The sequence below is a fragment of the Nerophis lumbriciformis genome, linkage group LG01 (assembly GCF_033978685.3).
Source record: "Nerophis lumbriciformis linkage group LG01, RoL_Nlum_v2.1, whole genome shotgun sequence".
Lineage (NCBI taxonomy): Eukaryota > Metazoa > Chordata > Actinopteri > Syngnathiformes > Syngnathidae > Nerophis > Nerophis lumbriciformis.
Window position 1 is genome coordinate 23,245,928 of NC_084548.2, and position 20,722 is coordinate 23,266,649.

The following is a 20,722-nucleotide window of genomic DNA, read 5'->3' on the forward strand; positions in this document are numbered from 1 at the left end:
TACACTCTTAGAAATAAAAGTGCTAAGTAGAACCATATAAGGTTCTTCAGCTCGTCCTCATAGGAGAACCCTTTTTGGCTCCAGGTAGAACCTTTTTATAAAGGTTCCACCTGGAACCCTTTTGGAGGGTTCTACCTAGAACCCAACATGAAGGGTTATACCTAGAACTGTGTGTGTAAGGTTCCACCCAGAACCCCCCATGAGAGGTTCTACAAAGAACCCACGCAGGGAGTTCCACTAAGAACCCTTTCATGTTTCAAGGGTTTCATCTAGAACCCACACAGGGAGTTCCACTAAGAACCCTTTCGTATTTCAAGGGTTTCATCTAGAACCCACACAGGGAGTTCCACTAAGAACCTTTTCATGTTTCAAGGGTTTCATCTAGAACCCATACAGGGAGTTCCACTAAGAACCCTTTCGTATTTCAAGGGTTTCATCTAGAACCCACACAGGGAGTTCCACTAAGAACCCTTTTGTATTTCAAGGGTTTCATCTAGAAACCCACATAGGGAGTTCCACTAAGAACTATTTCGTATTTCAAGGGTTTCATCTAGAACCCACACAGGGAGTTCCACTAAGAACCCTTTCGTTTGTCAAGGGTTTAATCTAGAACCCATGCAGGGAGTTCCACTAAGAACCCTTTCATGTTTCAAGGGTTTCATCTAGAACCCACACAGGGAGTTCCACTAAGAACCCTTTCGTTTGTCAAGGGTTTCATCTAGAACCCATGCAGGGAGTTCCACTAAGAACTCTTTCATGTTTCAAGGGTTTCATCTAGAACCCACACAGGGAATTCCACTAAGAGCTCTTTCATGTTTCAAGGGTTTCATCTAGACCTGACACAGGGGGTTCTAAAAACATCCCTTTTCAAAGGTTTTCACCGATAACCATCTTGTCTTCTGAGGGTTCTATAAAGAACCATATTGTATTCTACAGATCAGTTTAGTTCATATTATATTGTGGTCATTTATCATGTTGACATTGAACAAACATTCAAAACATTTTAATGAGAAAAACATTTATTTAAAGATAGTCCAACAAAACAGGAGAGGCTGTGTAGGTCCCAGGGGAGAACAGGTCAAAAGTCAGCATAAGTCCAGTGGAATCAGCAACATGACAGGCCAGACACATCATGCTGTCCTCAGTAGGTGAATTTGTGTAAATAAATCTCCAGCAATGGTGACATGGCAGAAAGGGACACACAATTGTTTTAGTTCAATCAATCCAAAGTGCACTTACTGCATTTACTGCGCCTTATTGTAAGCTATCTACAAACAATAAAATAATGCATGGTCCAATGAAAAGAATCAGTGTACATACTGTATGTACTAATTGTGACAGTGGAACAGAATCATGAGAAAGTGAGGGAATCCCACAAAGTTGTCACATTGATTTAAATATAGTTGAAATACTTTTCAGTGTTATGTAACAAGTACTCAAAATGTTACGTATTGTAACAATAATGGAAATCTAGAGACGTCACTATGCCAAAATCAAACAAAATGTATTGGTCCAAAATATGTATTAAATAAGGGATATTGTTTTTATCAATATGTACAAACAAAGGGCAGCAGCAGGAATTTGACCATTAACAAGAACATAAAGCATGAAATCCCATGCAACACCTCTACTCACTACTCCCCACTTCCGACACAGTTGTATAGTCTCTTCACTGAAATGGGTACAACACTGTGGTCCTTGATCCCCAACACAAATCTTTCAATGAAAATAAGAGTTTTTCTCAGTTCCTTTGGGTACTGGACAGCAAAAACAATATAGAGTGACATTAATGCACTCATAGCATATGATATGTCCATGCTGCTGTCCTCAGTCAAAACCTGTATACCATCCAGGTATAGGGTTATCCTTTGTGCCTGCAAAGGGTTCCCCTCGTGTGTGTTATGGAGCATGATTGCTGGAGTAGGCACGCTTGGCTCCTATGCAATAAAAACAGATACATGTCAGTAAATAAAACCTGCTATGGAAACAGCAAAATGACTCAATTTTGCCATAATATGGATAATGCCAATTCCTAAATCTTGACCTTAAATGCAGTATTTACCTCCAGTAGAGTGTATAGAAAGGATGAGTCCTCTCTGAAAATGGAAGGCAGCAGTAGAATTGCTGCATCCCTAATGAGTCCTGAGGAAATAAAATTATTCTGTAATATTTTTTGTTTTCAGAAATACAGATTGTGGCTCCTATAGATACACATATAGGCCTAGATACCTTGTCTTACTGAATCATCCAGGCAGGCATTGATTGCCCTCTGGCAGCAGTCCTTTATGTCACACATAGATGCTCTTTGAACCATCGTCGTTGCCATTCGATCCAGCTCTGTGACCATTCTGCGATCAGCTTCTACAAGGAATTGCTCCTTCATCTCCCACAGAAGCTGTAAGGAGGGATAAAAAGTGTCATCTCAAAATACTTGATGATCATAAATGAAATAATACACATACAATTAAATATGGTCAATTCAATGCTTGAAGATACCAACTATTTTAGGAAGCTTCAGTGCAGGAATCTTTTCGATGATTTCCTCTGCCTTGGCAGTTGCCATGAAGGTCTTTCAGTATGCATAGGTTCGTCTCATTCTCTCCTTTAAAGAGTTCAGATCTGGGTGTACCTTAAGCATCTTTGTAGACATTTCATTGATATGAGCTTCAATGCTCCTTTCATCCTCTCTACATTCTTCACTCTCCTGAGCCTATATGCATTCAAGACAAATGACAAGCAATATAGTAAGAGGTAACCATTAAGATGAGGTGTACATGTTTTTTAAAAAGTTATATAATATGGAAGAATCATCCTCTCTGTAACCTTCGTCTTGTGTTATCTTTCTGCTACCACTATGTTGGAGACCAAGCTCAAGCCCAGTCTCCCTGCTCCTCCTACCCGCACATTAGTGTGGGCTCAACATGGATGTATTAGATCCATGGTGCTCACCAGCCCACCCATCCCTCCAAAGACGAGCTGGATGGCGACCGCAACGCCACTACCGACAACGTTAAAGCTCCTTCTAACATTGACAATTTATACTATAATATTTCATTAAAATAACAACTACGACAACCTTTTTAGGATGATTTAAGATTAATATACAGATATATTGTAACATATTTTGTTATGGCAGCTCTCAGCAGAGCTTTGTCAGGTATTGTATTGTTTGACCACAATACAATTTGTTTGTTTGTTTTCTACAAGAAAATAAGCAAACGAACAAAACATAACAAGAAACAAATGCTTAGTCCACCTTTTACCATAAAAGTCCTCAGCTAGGGTCAAGCATGCTGAAATAAGATATTATATTTAGCTCACCTTGATTCTCGGAAGTTTCTTCTGTTCTCTCTCCTGTTCTTCTTTGTTCTGTTCTGTTCGCAGTAATCACTATTGGTATGTCACACCTGGTTTGTAGGCAGGGAAGACCAGACCATGTGGTGCAATCCATGGGGCAACCAGCTCTTAACTCACACATGACAGCTACCATCATGCCAGCTCCCTGGCCCAACACACCAAACCTTGCCCTTTCCCCTGGGAGATCAGGGTTCAATTCCCAGCATCAGCAAACCCTCATGTAGTAGCCTAAAAGTCAGCATTACAGTGTGATTTTTGCATCAGTTAAGGCTTGGCCTCTGACATCAAAGACCGTTGTCTATCAATGAACTTATGTGCAGCTTCACAACTCGACTAAGCCAGTCAGCAGGGTACAGCAGCCATGGGATGAGGCCGATCATGGAAAAGTATGAGGAGGAGGCAAATACATGAGTAAAATTGTCTGTAAAATAAGTGTTTAATATTTTTTTAATTGTCTGTCACTAATCCACACATCACCTCAGTATGCATTAACATGGTCACTCTGCATCAACCAGGCCTTGAACTCACAACTTCAAACTGTATCCCTAGATCACCTGACTTGTAACAAACTTTCAAAAGCCTTTGTCCAGTGAGTCGTATAGCTCACTTAGATGCCCCAGAAAGAGGGGTTATATTCTTGCTGCAGGGACCACCTTGCTAGTTCTTTGCTGTGTGTCATTTCCTCCTGAAGAAGGGAGTAGTGTAACTAAACTAAATAAACACAATTATAACTGCTGCGCAGCGATGGGTCGGGTCCGGGGGATTTTTGGCAAATTAAGGCAATTCTGAGCAACAAACAGGAGAACAGGAAGGCAAGACAGTTGACATTATAATGTTCCTTTTGCACCAGTTGAGGCTAAAATCCACAACAATAGAACCAAAGACTGTGGTCTATCATGCTGTGCTAATTGGCAAGTGACAATTCAACAGTGGCTTCACAAATTGATTAAGCCATTCACTGTTGTGCATGCAGATTTGAAACCACTGTAAATACATCAGTTATCAAGACAAAAATCTGAAAATACACAAATTGCATCTAGACAGAATGGAGATATTGGTAATTTGATTTTTTAATTGATTCGATTTGCTCCATAAGTTAATAACTGATGTTTAATCTATCATGACTCTAAAATGTATATGTTTGCTTCACAAAGACCATCTGGCATTTTCATGAGCTGTCATCACCACCTTTGTCAGGGCTTGAACAAGGTTCTTTAGCACCAAGAACCAGCTCCTAAATCACTGAGCTATTTCTCAAACGGAATCACCAGCCAGACAGTAGTTGTCAATGCAGATTTCAAAAATGGTCCTCCCAGTCACAGCTAATCTTTGCCTGAGTCAACAAGATTTGCTGATGAAGATCTTGCTTTCTTTTAATTAATGGTTGTGGAAATAAATTGGTAACAGAACATTTCAGTTATAGGACTGCCATTATTTGTATGTCTGATCAGAAGGTGTAAGGTAATAGACTAGTATGGTGGACCTGATGACTGAAGGAAGCCAGCTGGTTAGCTCAGTCACTATTGCCAGTGACTTTAGACTGGGTGGCAGGTGTTCAAATCCCAAGATGGGCAATTATGTTACAGTTTGATCAACAGGATCTGGGGAAGAAGAGTTTGCCTTAAAATAAACAAAAAAATTGTATATGAAAAGTATTTGTATCAGTAGTCACAAGGAAATGTATTTTGCACCATTATTGGCAAATGTTATCAGGAAGTATGTCCCTGGTGACACAGGATCTTATCCATGCTTTCAACAATCCCTGAAGAACTATTTCTTCCAAAAACGGTTCTCTGGATCAAAATAGTTCTTACTGGAACCCTTAGTGTTAGTGAGAACCCTTTTAAAACCAATTATTCAGAAAAGGGGTTGTAAAGGGTTCTCTGGATCAAAATGGTTCTTACTGGAACCATTAGCGTTACCAAGAACCCTTGAAAAACTCTTTCTTCGGGAAAGGGTTTTTCAGAAGCAAATGGTTCCAGTTAGAACCTCAGCCCTTGTAGAAGAACCCTTTTGGAACCCTTATTTCTAAGAGTGTACACATCTGCTGCATGCTCATCAGACGCTTGAGTAACTAATCTCCCAAGAAGTTTAAAATCTTTACTAGATTCTGCCCAGCTTTTCATTTTGGGATTAACATTATTTGTTAATGCCTTGTGCAGATCTTTCGTATCCTCCCCTTCACATATCACACAATGAATACCACTGGTTTGGGGATGACTTCATCGAAGCTTTTTAGGATTTAATAAGGAGGGGACAGCATGATCCTCATGCTTTCGAGCCCTTTTAACACAAGAACTACTACAGTATCTTCTGCAGTGTTTGTGGTATTTGGCCTTATTTAATACAAGTGTTGATGCGATACCTGAACCATCATTCAATTGATCAATTGTGACATTTATACATGAAGGTATAGCATTCGCAATTTCAATGAAATCTTTGAGATCCTTTTCTAGCGACAAAAGTCCTTCGCTTTTGGGTGTTTGTAAGGGGTCATCAGACTGTAATTGGCAGAGACAACACAAGTCCCAATTGATGCTGCTGCTGCTACTATTACTATCAGATGATTTGGAGGCCATATTGTTTGATAATAGCGACACTGAAAAATGCATTACATGAAAATAAAGTTGATGATTTTCAGTGTCAGATTAGGCAGTAGAATTACTGTACATAGATAAACTCTTCTGTATGATTTTCACATCAGGAGAAGTCAGGAGACACAACAGTAGCCTGTCGAGGGACCAAATTATTATCACACTGTGTGGATAACAGTGTCGGAGCCTTCTCTGTAAGATACGCTTCTGTTGAAACAGAAACCTATATTACGGGGAGGTAACACTGACTTTCTCTACTTTTACTAATGTTACAATGAAATATATCTGTAGCTTTACATTCTATCTGTGTTGAAATATATGTGCAATACATTTTGGTAGATAATGGCTATGTTGTTAATATCAATCAATCAATCAATCAATCTTTATTTATATAGCCCTAAATCACAAGTGTCTCAAAGGGCTGCACAAGCCACAACGACATCCTCGGTACAAAGCCCACATACGGGCAAGGAAAAACTCACCCCAGAGGGACGTCGATGTGAATGACTATGAGAAACCTCGGAGAGGACCGCATATGTGGGTAACCCCCCCCCTCTAGGGGAGACCGAAAGCAATGGATGTCGAGTGGGTCTGACATAATATTGTGAGAGTCCAGGCCATAGTGGATCCAACATAATAGTAAGAGTCCAGTCCATAGTGGGGCCAGCAGGACACCATCCCGAGCGGAGACGGGTCAGCAGCGTAGAGATGTTCCCAGCCGATGCACAGGCGAGCGGTCCACCCCGGGTCCCGACTCTGGACAGCCAGCACTTCATCCATGGCCACCGGACCTGTGCCCCCCCCCCCCCCCCTCAAGGAAAAGGGGAGCAGAGGAGAAAAGAAAAGAAACGGCAGATCAACTGGTCTAACAGGGGGGCTATTTAAAGGCTAGAGTATACAAATGAGTTTTAAGATGGGACTTAAATGCTTCTACTGAGGTAGCATCTCTAATTGTTACCGGAAATTATATAATATGGAAATTAAACTTCTCTAATAAATAAATGATCATAAATCTGATCATTCCAGTATGTTTCTGATGCTCAAAAAACCCTAGAATAGTTTGCCAAAAGTATCAAAAGTTAAGGTACACCTAATTTTTACATAGCCGCCATCTTGGAAATGTGCTAATTAGGTGTCCAGACACACCCGATCATAAAGATGATTTTTCCATCATATTTCTAATTGTCAAAAAACATGAAATAGACACCAAGTTTGGATTTGTAGGTCATCTGGTTCAAATGTAGAGGCAAAAGCGTGTTCAGGTGGTGGCCATATTGGATCAGCCGCTGTGGCGACCCCAAAGGTCACCGGCACGGGCGCCCTAGCCAAATCATTTAAGTATGCCCTGAGCTACACCTGTGCCAAATTTGGCGCTTTTAGACAAAAGTGAACGAACACACCCTAAAATCTCCCATTGGGGTATGTTGTTTTTAACAGTAGTGGTACTGTTAAAAACAACATACCCCAATCTAAACCTATATTAACATATTATTGTCTGAGCAACTAAGCTATTCAGTTGTGCACATTGAATCTTGTGTACAAGCTGTACTCTCCTAGCACGGAATTATGATGAGCGATCTTTCCTCAGAAGAAAAGAAACAAGGTGTTTCAAGGTGTACCTCTGAACAGAGTAGAACATACACAGCGCCCACCAAAAGTGAAACGTAATTAAAATAGATTTAATTTTTTGGGCACTTTTCATTTAAATAAATCTTAAAGTGCTACAGTACAAACCAATATTTACAGTACAACAATAACATGTGAGCTATTATAACAGATAACATTTAGACTAAAACACTTCAGTGATGCATACAGAAACACAATACATTCACAATAGTGGCTTTTCTAACAGTGTGTCTATTTATTTGAGTTATGTTTGAAAAGCTTTTTTAGCACATTCCACAATACTGCGATAATAATGACAACCGTGATGATTTTGGTCACAAAAACTGTGATATGAAATTATTATATCGTTACATCACTACTGTATTGTTACACACATCATTTCAATATGTCTTCTAAACCTGGAAGAAAGAGAAGACATATTACACATTTTACCTTTGCAAAGGTAAAAACAAGATACGTGGCAAACCCTGTGGCTCGATGTTCTCCAATAAAAATACAACCAACTTGAAGCGTCTTCTGCAGGCTAATAATCAGGACATCTACGCAACAGTAAGTAGGCTTAAACTAATATTTCCAAATGGCTCATACTGTACTGAATTACTGTTACTTTTAAAGACAGTAGAGAAGAAGCAAGACTGCTTACTCTACCACTACTTTTGTAGTACCCATAGTTGAGCTTGCCTACCAATCTAGAATAAAACTAGTTTGTTTCTTTATGTGACCATTTTAGTCATATATTAATCAACATTTGAAAAAAATGCTGAAATGTACTTATTGAACTATTCATGGAATGTGAATTTAGTTTTTGAGCTGCTCTGCAATAAAAATTAATAAAAGTGCTTTCAAGACGACTTCAAAGATGCCTTGTCTGTTATATAACTGATGGTAGCCCCGACTGACGCCGACCACCAGGACTTGCTTTACCATTCCAATGTCCTCTGGTTAAATTTGGGTAAAGTATGTCAACGTGTGTGAGAACTAAAACAGGCGATTATCTCATTTTTGGAGCAACTTAAAAAAGCTGACACTTTCCCTGAGCTGAGTGACACCAATTGGCTTTGGGATTTAGTGTTTGCTGTGGACTTACTGGCACACATGAATGAGCTGAATGTGAAGCTACAAGGCAAAGACCTATTTGTACATGAAATGTACACAAATGTCAGAGCTTTCAAAACCAAGCTGACTTTATTTTCAAAACAAATGTCAAACAAGTCATTCATCACATTATTCATTTTCATGTACATTATTTTTTTCAGCAAAAGGCTGTAAAATTCCATTCAGTTTTTTGAGGTGGTCTGTCATATTAATTGTTTTAACTTTTTCATATTGTTAGTTTGTTTTGTGTGTTTAGCTTTCACGGTTTTCTCCTGCATTTCAGGAATCTCTCCCACTAATGCTGAACAACCTACACATGTTTAAAGTGTTCCTTAAAAAAGGGAACCAGGCACACAAACAGCAGAATGTGTGACACTTTTTACAGCTAAAATATTGTGTCAAAAACACACAGACAAACTCAGTGTCATGTGAAAAAATCAGAAATAAAAGAATAAGACCGGGAAGTATTTTCACACATTCATCAGTCAGTCACTCCTCTGTTACACAGAAATATCCTGTAGTTATCATGCCATATATACAGTATGATTGGTATATAATGCCATATATACAGTATGATTGGCATATATATATACATATATATATATATATATACATATATATATATATATATATATATATATATATATATATCTCAATATATATATATATATATATATATATATATATATATCTCAATATATATATATCTCAATATATATATATATATATATATATATATATATATATATATATATATATATATATATATATATATATATGTCTTAATAAGGTTATCCAAAAAATAGTGCTCGATACCGTAGTAGAGCGCAATATATGTATGTGTGGGGAAAAAAAATCACAAGACTATTTCATCTCTACAGGCCTGTTTCATGAGGGGGGGTTCCCTCAATCATCAGGAGATCATCTCCTGATGATTGAGGGAACTCCCCCTCATGAAACAGGCCTGTAGAGATGAAATAGTCTTGTGATTTTTTTTCCCACACATACATATATATATATATATATATATATATAAATATGTTAGGGGTGTGGGAAAAAATAAATTCGAATTCGAATCGCGATTCTCATGTTGTGCGATTCAGAATCGATTCTCATTTTTTTTAAATCCATCCATCCATCCATCTTCTTCCGCTTATCCGAGGTCGGGTCGCGGGGGCAGCAGCTTAAGCAGGGAAGCCCAGACTTCCCTCTCCCCAGCCACTTCGTCCAGCTCCTCCCGGGGGATCCCGAGGCGTTCCCAGGCCAGCCGGGAGAGATAGTCTTCCCAGCGTGTCCTGGGTCTTCCCCGTGGCCTCCTACCGGTCGGACGTGCCCGAAACACCTTCCTAGGGAGGCGTTCGGGTGGCATCCTGACCAGATGCCCGAACCACCTCATCTGGCTCCTCTCGATGTGGAGGAGCAGCGGCTTTACTTTGAGCTCCCTCCGAATGACAGAGCTTCTCACCCTATCTCTAAGGGAGAGCCCCGCCACTCGGCGGAGGAAACTCATTTCGGCCGCTTGTACCCGTGATCTTGTCCTTTCGGTCATGACCCAAAGCTCTTGACCATAGGTGAGGATGGGAACGTAGATCGACCGGTAAATCGAGAGCTTTGCCTTCCGGCTCAGCTCCTTCTTCACCACAACGGATCGATACAGCGTCCGCATTACTGAAGACGCCGCACCGATCCGCCTGTCGATCTCACGATCAACTCTTCCCCCACTCGTGAACAAGACTCCGAGGTACTTGAACTCCTCCACTTGGGGCAAGATCTCCTCCCCAACCCGGAGATGGCACTCCACCCTTTTCCGGGAGAGAACCATGGACTCGGACTTGGAGGTGCTGATTCCCATCCCAGTCGCTTCACACTCGGCTGCGAACCGATCCAGTGAGAGCTGAAGATCTTGGCCGGAGGAAGCCATCAGGACCACATCATCTGCAAATAGCAGTGACCTAATCCTGCAGCCACCAAACCAGATCCCCTCAACGCCCTGACTGCGCCTAGAAATTCTGTCCATAAAGGTTATGAACAGAATCGGTGACAAAGGGCAGCCTTGGCGGAGTCCAACCCTCACTGGAAACGTGTCCGACTTACTGCCGGCAATGCGGACCAAGCTCTGACACTGATTATACAGGGAGCGAACTGCCACAATAAGACAGTCCGTTACCCCATACTCTCCGAGCACTCCCCACAGGACTTCCCGGGGTACACGGTCGAATGCCTTCTCCAAGTCCACAAAGCACATGTAGACTGGTTGGGCAAACTCCCATGCACCCTCAAGGACCCTGCCGAGAGTATAGAGCTGGTCCACAGTTCCACGACCAGGACGAAAACCACACTGTTCCTCCTGAATCCGAGGTTCGACTATCCGGCGTAGCCTCCTCTCCAGTACACCTGAATAGACCTTACCAGGAAGGCTGAGGAGTGTGATCCCACGATAGTTGGAACACACCCTCCGGTTCCCCTTCTTAAAGAGAGGAACCACCACCCCGGTCTGCCAATCCAGAGGTACCGCCCCCGATGTCCACGCGATGTTGCAGAGTCTTGTCAACCAAGACAGCCCCACAACATCCAGAGCCTTAAGGAACTCCGGGCGGATCTCATCCACCCCCGGGGCCTTGCCACCGAGGAGCTTTTTAACTACCTCGGCAACCTCAGCCCCAGAAATAGGAGAGCCCACCACAGATTCCCCAGGCCCTGCTTCCTTATAGGAAGACGTGCTGGTAGGATTGAGGAGGTCTTCGAAGTATTCCCTCCACCGATCCACAACATCCGCAGTCGAGGTCAGCAGAGCACCATCCCCACCATACACGGTGTTGACACTGCACTGCTTCCCCTTCCTGAGGCGGCGGATGGTGGTCCAGAATTGCTTCGAAGCCGTCCGGAAGTCTTTTTCCATGGCCTCCCCGAACTCCTCCCATGTCCGAGTTTTTGCCTCCGCGACCGCTGAAGCCGCACACCGCTTGGCCTGTCGGTACCTGTCTGCTGCCTCAGGAGTCCCATGAGCCAAAAGAACCCGATAGGACTCCTTCTTCAGCCTGACGGCATCCCTCACCGCCGGCGTCCACCAACGGGTTCTAGGATTACCGCCACGACAGGCACCAACCACCTTGCGGCCACAGCTCCAATCGGCCGCCTCGACAATAGAGGTACGGAACATTGTCCACTCGGACTCAATGTCCAGCACCTCCCTCGTGACATGTTCAAAGTTCTTCCGGAGGTGGGAATTGAAACTCTCTCTGACAGGAGACTCTGCCAGGCGTTCCCAGCAAACCCTCACAATGCGTTTGGGCCTGCCAGGTCTGTCCGGCATCCTCCCCCACCATCGCAGCCAACTCACCACCAGGTGGTGATCGGTAGAAAGCTCCGCCCCTCTCTTCACCCGAGTGTCCAAAACATGAGGCCGCAAATCCGATGACACAACTACAAAGTCGATCATGGAACTGCGGCCTAGGGTGTCCTGGTGCCAAGTGCACATATGGACACCCTTATGCTTGAACATGGTGTTTGTTATCGACAATCTGTGACGAGCACAAAAGTCCAATAACAGAACACCACTCGGGTTCAGATCCGGGCGGCCATTCTTCCCAATCACACCTCTCCAGGTTTCACTGTCGCTGCCAACATGAGCGTTGAAGTCCCCCAGTAGAACGAGGGAATCACCCGGGGGAGCACTCTCCAGTACTCCCTCGAGTGAATCCAAAAAGGGTGGGTACTCTGAGCTGCTGTTTGGCGCGTAAACGCAAACAACAGTCAGGACCCGTCCCCCCACCCGAAGGCGGAGGGAAGCTACCCTCTCGTCCACCGGGTTGAACTCCAACGTGCAGGCTTTGAGCCGAGGGGCAACAAGAATTGCCACCCCAGCCCGTCGCCTCTCACTGCCGGCAACGCCAGAGTGGAAGAGAGTCCAGCCCCTCTCAAGAGAAGTGGTTCCAGAGCCCTTGCTGTGCGTCGAAGTGAGTCCGACTATATCTAGCCGGAACTTCTCCACCTCACGCACTAGCTCAGGCTCCTTCCCCCCCAGCGAAGTGACGTTCCACGTCCCAAGAGCCAGCTTATGTAGCCGAGGATCGGACCGCCAAGTGCCCTGCCCTCGGCTGCCGCCCAGCTCACACTGCACCCGACCTCTATGGCCCCTGCTATGGGTGGTGAGCCCATTGGAGGGGGGACCCACGTTGCCTCTTCGGGCTGTGCCCGGCCGGGCCCCATGGGGACAGGCCCGGCCACCAGGCGCTCGCCATCGTGCCCCACCTCCGGGCCTGGCTCCAGAGGGGGGCCCCGGTGACCCGCGTCCGGGCGAGGGAAATCTGGGTCCTTGGTTTGTGTTCTTCATCGAGGTCTTCGAGCTGCTCTTTGTCTGATCCCTCACCTAGGACCAGTTTGCCTTGGGAGACCCTACCAGGGGGCATAAAAACCCCCGGACAACATAGCTCCTAGGATCATTGGGACACGCAAACTCCTCTACCACGGTAAGGTGGCAGCTCAGAGAGGAGGTTTTTTTTTTTTTTAAATCGATTTTTATTTTAATTAAAAAAAAAAAAAAGTTTATTTATTTATTTTTAAATTAATCCATCCAAATTCCAAAACCAAACCCGACCCAGCAACACTCAGAACTGCAATAAACAGCAATTGAGAGGAGACACAAACACCACACAGAACAAACCTAAAATAGTGAAACAAAAATGAATATTATCAACAACAGTATCAATATTAGTTACAATTTCAACACAGCAGTGATTAAAAATCCCTCAATGACATTATCATTAGACATTTATAAAAAAAAAAAAAAAGAAAGAACAATAGTGTCACAGTGGCTTACACTTGCATCGCATCTCATAAGCTTGACAACACACTGTGTCCAATATTTTTACAAAGACAAAATAAGTCATATTTTTGGTTCATTTAATAGTTAAAACAAATTTACATTATTGCAATCAGTTGATAAAACATTGCCCTTTACAATTATAAAAGCTTTTTAAATAAATCTACTACTCTGCTTGCATGTCAGCAGACTGGGGTAGATCCTGCTGAAATCCTATGTATTGAATGAATAGAGAATCGTTTTGAATCGGGAAAAAAATCGTTTTTGAATCGAGAATCTTGTTGAATTGAAAAAAAAAGAAGATTTTGAATCGAATCGTGACCCCAAGAATCGATATTGAATCGAATCGTTGGACACCCAAAGATTCACAGCCCTAATATATATATACAAAACCCTAAACCAGTGAAGTTGGCACGTTGTGTAAATCGTAAATAAAGACAGAATACAATGATTTGCAAATCCTTTTCAACTTATATTCAATTGAATAAACTGCAAAGACCGTTATGGTTCACACTCCTGCCGCCTCTCCTCCTGCTGTGCGCTCTTCTGAGCACACCGCGGGACACGCCCACAGGCGCTGCCCGTGATGAGAGACCTGTCTTCATAAGCCAGCGCATCCTGAGATCCAGTGCCATAACGTAGCTACTCGCACCAGTACAGTAAGCCCATTAAGTCTCCAGCTTCTTTGCATGTGCTTCATCGCTCTTTGTGTTCTTCCCCCGTCATGCTCATTTTGTCTTGTGTTGTGTCATCATACAGCTTCCCGTCTTCCTTCCCCGTTGTCGAGCTGTGTGTCACGTCTTCCCCAATCCTCTCTGGACTCTCTGCTGCCTCTCTGGATCTCGACCTCACGTCTGCCCTTTGACCACGACGCCTCGCTCCAGCCCTTGACCTTCCGTCTGTCTTTGGACTTCCAAGCCCGCCTTTCCCTGTTTGGACTTCCGCCTCGATTCCAACACGCACCTTCAACACCCTCTGGTAACCACTCACATATACTGACCTTACATAGTCACACTACATTCATTTGTATTACGCACACACCTCACGTACATATTTGTCTGTCAATAAACACGCTGACAGCTAACGACGTCACTGTCTCCCTGCCGTCTCCTTCTCCCGCTGTATCGTTACAGTATGTCACAAAATTGAGTGCGAGGTACGCCCCTCACATTTTATTTAGCAAGAGATTTTATTAGACTTTTATTATCTCCTCAAATTTACTCTCCAGAGCAAACCCCTGCGGTGCGCTCTGCTGAGAGGCGGCAGGAGTGTGAACCATAACAAAGACAAGATCTTTAATGTTCAAACTGAGAAACTTAATCTTTTTTGGCAAATAATCATTAACTTAAAATTTAATGGCAGCAACACATTGCAAAAAAGCTGGCACAGGGGCATTTTTAACACTGTGTTACATCGCCTTTCCTTTTAACAACACTCAGTAAAGTTTGGGAACTGAGGAGACCAACTTTTGAAGCTTTTCAGGTGGAATTCTTTCCCATTCTTGCATGATGTACAGCTTAAGTTGTTCAACAATCCGGGGTCTCCGTTGTAGTATTTTACGCTTTATAATGCGCCACACATTTTCAATGGGAGACAGGTCTGGACTACAGGCAGGCCAGTCTGGTACCCGCACTCTTTTACTACAAAGCCACGCTGTTGTAACACATGCAGAATGTGACTTGGCATTGTCTTGCTGACATAAGCAGGTGCGTCCATGAAAAAGACGTTGCTTGGATGGCAACATATGTTGCTCCAAAACCTGTATGTACCTTTCTTTCAGTATTAATGGTGCCTTCACAGATGTGTAAGTTACCCATGCCCTGGCCACTAATACACCCCCATACCATCACAGATGCTGGCTTTTGAACTTTGCACCTATAACAATCTGGATGGTTCTTTTTCTCTTTGGTCCAGAGGACACGACGTCCACAGTTTCAAAAAACAATTTGAAATGTGGACTCGTCAGACCACAGAACACCTTTTCACTTTGCATCAGTCCATCTTAGATGAGCTCGGGCCCAGCAAAGTTGGCGGCGTTTCTGGGTGTTGTTGATAAATGGCTTTCGCATGTACTGAACACACTAATTGGTTAGCCAGTTCCTGTCGTGTTCATCTTGTCTGTTTCATTTCCATTGTGCATCCTTCAAAGCCATGCTCTAATTGAAAACTAAGCACTGTCACCGCCTGCTGCCACCTTGTGGTTTGTATGCTCAGTTTTCCCTTGGTGCAGCAGACCTGGCTCTTACTTTTTGTATCCTCAGAGTTCCTGTGTCTTCCTGTGGGCGGAGCTGCAAGACGTGCACAGCTGTGTCTAATCTCACCAGCACTACTTAAGCAGCACCTGGCCAGCTGGATGGCACTCGGCTATTCCACTTCTTGACTCTGATCGTATGAAGACTCCTATGCTCCTTGTATTTTTGCTACGTTCCATCTTGGCTATTTCCAGTGCCATCCAGCTTGGTATGTACGTTGATAGTTTGCACGTCTTGCAACTTCGACCCAAAGTTTAGTTAGTTTGTATATTAGCTTTTGTTCTTTTTGTCACGGTGCTCTTTTTGTGTTCTTTTTTTTCGCACCGTCGCTTTTTGTTATATTCTATTTTTGGATCATTGTTATGATCGCTCCTTTTGTTAAGTAAAGAACTATTTACTCACAAATCCATCTGCATTCTTGGGTTCCTCTGTTCCACATCTAATCGGATTGTGACAGAATAGCCGAGTCAATTATGGAACCCGCAGATGAGAATCAGATTCAGCTGGCCCTCAGGGCTCATGGCCAGCGAATAAGTGATCACGAACAAGCTTTGTTAAACCTGACCACACTTGTGCAGGAGATGCATACACGCCTGTTTGTCCCTCACCCGCTCCCAGACTCTGAGGCTGCTCAACCTGCAGCTTCTTCTTACCCCATGCCCTCAACATCGGGTTTTCCTATCCGGGAGCCCAGCATACCACATCCGCCCAGGTATGAGGGGGACTTTGGACAATGCAGATTTTTTTTATATCAATGCTCTTTAGTTTTTGCACAGCAGCCTCACACATACACAACAGACTCCGCCCGTGTGGCATATGTACTAAGTTTACTGGCTGGAAGTGCAGCTAGCTGGGCTATGGAGGTGTGTGAGAGTAAACCCGGACTTCGTTCCAGCTTACCCCTATTTTCCGCTGAATTGCGCAGCGTCTTTGATCACCCCGTGAGGGAACGGGAGGCAGGCAGCCGCCTCCTCGCTACACGCCAGGGGTCCTCCTCTGTCGCGGACCACTCAATCTCCTTCCGAATCCTGGGGGCGGAGAGTGGCTGGGGGGAGAGAGCTTTGCGGGGAATATTCCTGGCTAGCCTTAGCTCCCAGATCCAAGACGAGCTGGCTGCCCGCAACGAGACCCAGACCCTCGAGGAGCTCATCTCACTCGCCATCCGATTGGACAACCGCCTACGAGAGCGACACGCCCAGAAGGGTGTGGATCCTCCGTCCACCAGATGGCAGTCATCTACCTGGTCTACACGATCAACATCCAAGCCTCAGGTTTCGTCACTTCCGCCTTCTGACTGCAGTGCTCCGGAGGAGGGGCTAGAGGGGGCCATACCTATGCAGCTGGGTGGCAGTCGCCTGTCGTCTGCAGAGAGGAGTCGTCGGCTGAGATTGCGGCTGTGCCTGTACTGCGGAGCTGCGGACCATGTCGTTGTTCGCTGTCCTGCGCGGCCTACTGGGGGCCGTTCCGCGTCCACCCGAGACCTTCCGCAGGGAAGATAACCAACTTCGCTGCCTGCTCCTGTGGTGACGTCTGCTTCCTCACTCGTGGGAAGACTTCAAGTCGAAGGTACTCTGTCATGGGCGGGGGGTTCTTGTCCTATTAAGGCACTTATTGACTCAGGGGCTGATGAAAACATTATTGACAGTGGTCTTGTGGAATCTCTAAAGATTCCTACTGTGGGGATTGATCGTATTAAGAATGTTAGCTCACTTGACGGGCGTCACCTGGCTAATATTACTCATCAGACACATGCCACATCCCTCCTTATTTCTGGTAATCACCGTGAGGAGGTTAAATTGTTTATAATGCCTTCTCGTTCGGCGCCCTTAGTTCTTGGACTTCCATGGTTGCGACGTCACAGTCCAAGCATTGATTGGACCACTTGTAAAATTACCAATTGGAGTATTTTTTGTCATAGCCACTGTTTGCGCTCCGCTTCGTCTCCGGCTAACCTTGTCACTCTTCCTACTCTTCAGCCCCCTGATCTCGCGCTGATTCCTGAGGAATATCATTCCTTTAGTGAGGTTTTTTGTAAAGATCGGGCTACGACGCTACCCCCCCACCGCCCGTATGACTGTGCCATTGACCTTCTTCCAGGGTCGCCACTACCTTCTTCGCGGCTGTATAATATTTCGCGTCCCGAACAGCAGGCTATGGAGGAATACATTTCCTCTTCTCTCACCGCCGGACACATTCGTCCCTCTTCCGCTCCTGTGGCGGCGGGGTTTTTCTTTGTCAAAAAGAAGGATGGTGGGTTACGACCCTGTATTGACTACCGAGCTCTGAACAAAATTACAATTAAAAATAAATACCCTCTTCCACTACTGGATTCTTCGTTTGCTCCTTTGCATGGGGCAGTAGTATTTACTAAATTGGATCTACGCAATGCGTATCACCTCGTGCGAATTCGTGAAGGTGATGAATGGAAGACTGCTTTTAACACCCCTCTTGGCCACTTTGAGTATTGCGTCATGCCGTTCGGCCTCACTAATGCTCCCGGGGTGTTCCAGTGTTTAATCAATGATGTGCTCCGTGATATGATAGGCCGTTTCGTGGTAGTCTACTTGGATGATATACTTATTTTTTCACGCTCCATTGATTTACATCATCAGCATGTCCGTTTGGTTTTGCAGAGACTTTTGGAGAACCGATTATTTGTCAAACCCCAAAAGTGCACCTTTCATTCTCCCACAGTGTCGTTTTTGGGGTTGATTGTGGAGAGGGGGCAGGTTAAGCCAGACCCAGCTAAGATCCAAGCGGTTGTAGACTGGCCTACGCCGTCCTCCAGGAAGCTGCTGCAAAGGTTTCTGGGGTTTGCTAATTTTTACCGACGTTTTATTAGAGATTTCAGCAAAGTAGCCCAACCTTTAAATAAATTAACGTCCTCCAAGGTTCTTTTCGTGTGGTCTTCGGAGGCTGACCAGGCTTTTCGACGCCTTAAATGCCTCTTTACCTCAGCTCCTGTGTTAGTTCACGCTAATCCTGATCTCCCATTTTTTGTTGAGGTGGACGCATCTGACACTGGGGTAGGGGCTGTTTTGTCCCAGCACTCCAGTTCTGATCAGAAGCTGCACCCCTGCGCCTTCTTCTCCAAACGCCTTTCGCCTGCAGAGAAGAACTATGACATCGGGAACCGAGAGCTTCTTGCAGTGGTCCTCGCCCTTCAAGAATGGAGGCACTGGCTTGAGGGTGCCAAACACCCCTTTATCATTTATACCGATCATCGTAACCTAGCCTACCTCCGCTCTGCCCAGCGCCTCAATCCCCGCCAGGCTCGGTGGTCCCTGTTCCTTACAAGGTTTGACTTTTGTATGACTTTTCGCCCGGGCTCACTCAATGGTAAACCTGATGCCTTCTCGAGGATTTTCTCTCCTCCTACAGAAGACACTCCCCCAGAGACTATCCTTCCTCAGTCCCGGATTCTGGGCGCAGTACAGTGGGAGGTGGAGAGACGGGTGTCGGAGGCTATCAAGGACTCCCCATCCCCTGCTGGATGTCCTCCTGGTCGCTTTTTTTAACCGAGAACCCTCCGTCCATAGGTCTTGTCGTGGGCTCACACTTCCAAAATTGCTTGCCACCCAGGTGCCAGACGCACTGAGTTCCTGCTTACTCAGCGGTTCTGGTGGCCTACCGTTCACACTGATACTAAGAAGTTTGTGGCTGCATGCCCCGTCTGCGCCAGAAGCAAAGCTTCCCATCAAGCTCCTGCGGGGTTGCTGCAGCCCCTTCCCATCCCCTCTCACCCATGGTCGCACATTGCTCTGGACTTTGTCACAGGTCTACCCATTTCCAGGGGGTTTTCTGTCATCCTCACCATAGTTGACAGATTTTCTAAATTCACGCATTTTATCCCCCTCTGTAGACTTCCCTCCTCCCTGGAAACCGCCAAGCTTCTAGTAAACCATGTGGTTCGACTTCATGGGATCCCCATCGATGTGGTGTCAGACAGAGGTCCTCAATTTTCATCCGCTACATGGAAAGCTTTCTGCAACTTGTTAGGAGCCACTGTCAGTTTGTCATCAGGGTACCACCCAGAATCGAATGGAAAAACGGAAAGAGCCAATCAGGACCTAGGGGCGGCCCTGAGATGCGTGTGTCACCAGCATCCATCATTGTGGTCTACCTATCCCATGGGTGGAGTATGCCCGTAACACCCTAATCTGTTCATCTACCGGCTTGTCCCCTTTCCATGTGGTGCATGGCTTACAACCTCCTATCTTCTCCTCTCAAGAGATCGAGTCCACTGTTCCCTTCCTGCGCCGTGTGCACCATGTGTGGCGTGATACACGCGCTGCCTTGTCGCGGACAGCCAAACGGAACCAGACCATGGCTAATCGCCATCGCAGACCATCTCCCGACTACAAACCTGGCCAGAGGGTTTGGCTATCATCAAAAGACATTACATTACCAGGAGAGTCGAAGAAACTGGCACCTAAATTCATCGGACCATATGAGGTGGAGCGGATGATAACTCCCGTCACAGCTCGACTCAAGGTACCCAAGTCCTTCAAATCATATCCTGTTTACCATGTTTCCCGCCTAAAGCCCGTCGAGTCGAGCGACCTTTGTCCTCCATCCGTGTCTCCCCCTGCTCCTCAGCAGGTGGAGGGTCATCCAGCCTTCACTGTCAACACCATTCTGGACGCTAGGAGACGAGGCAGGGGTGTGCAGTTTCTGATCGACTGGGAGGGTTACCCCCCAGAGGATCGCTCCTGGATTTCACGTTCCCTTATAATTGATAAATCCCTAATTTCTGATTTTTATCATAGATTTCCCGGTAAACCAGGAGGTCCGCCAGGTGGCGTCCGTTGATTAGGGGGGGATACTGTCACCGCCTGCTGCCACCTTGTGGTTTGTATGCTCAGTTTTCCCTTGGTGCAGCAGACCTGGCTCTTACTTTTTGTCTTCCTCAGAGTTCCTGTGTCTTCCTGTGGGCGGAGCTGCAAGACGTGCACAGCTGTGTCTAATCTCACCAG

General features: G+C 45.2%; 2 protein-coding genes across 4 annotated transcripts in view; both read right to left on the reverse strand.

Moving 5' to 3' along the window:
- Positions 1-20,722, reverse strand: part of LOC133617401 (diacylglycerol kinase zeta-like) — a 301,272-nt gene that overhangs the window by 256,849 nt on the left and 23,701 nt on the right. The gene's annotated exons all lie outside the window — the stretch shown is intronic.
- Positions 819-6,422, reverse strand: LOC133617513 (uncharacterized). Its single transcript, XM_061977490.2, has 4 exons — positions 2,501-6,422; positions 2,230-2,395; positions 2,063-2,142; positions 819-1,937 (listed from the first exon to the last, which is right to left on the reverse strand). The coding sequence occupies exons 1-4, from the start codon at positions 2,561-2,563 to the stop codon at positions 1,635-1,637; spliced, it is 612 nt and encodes a 203-aa protein (XP_061833474.1). The 5' UTR covers positions 2,564-6,422; the 3' UTR covers positions 819-1,634.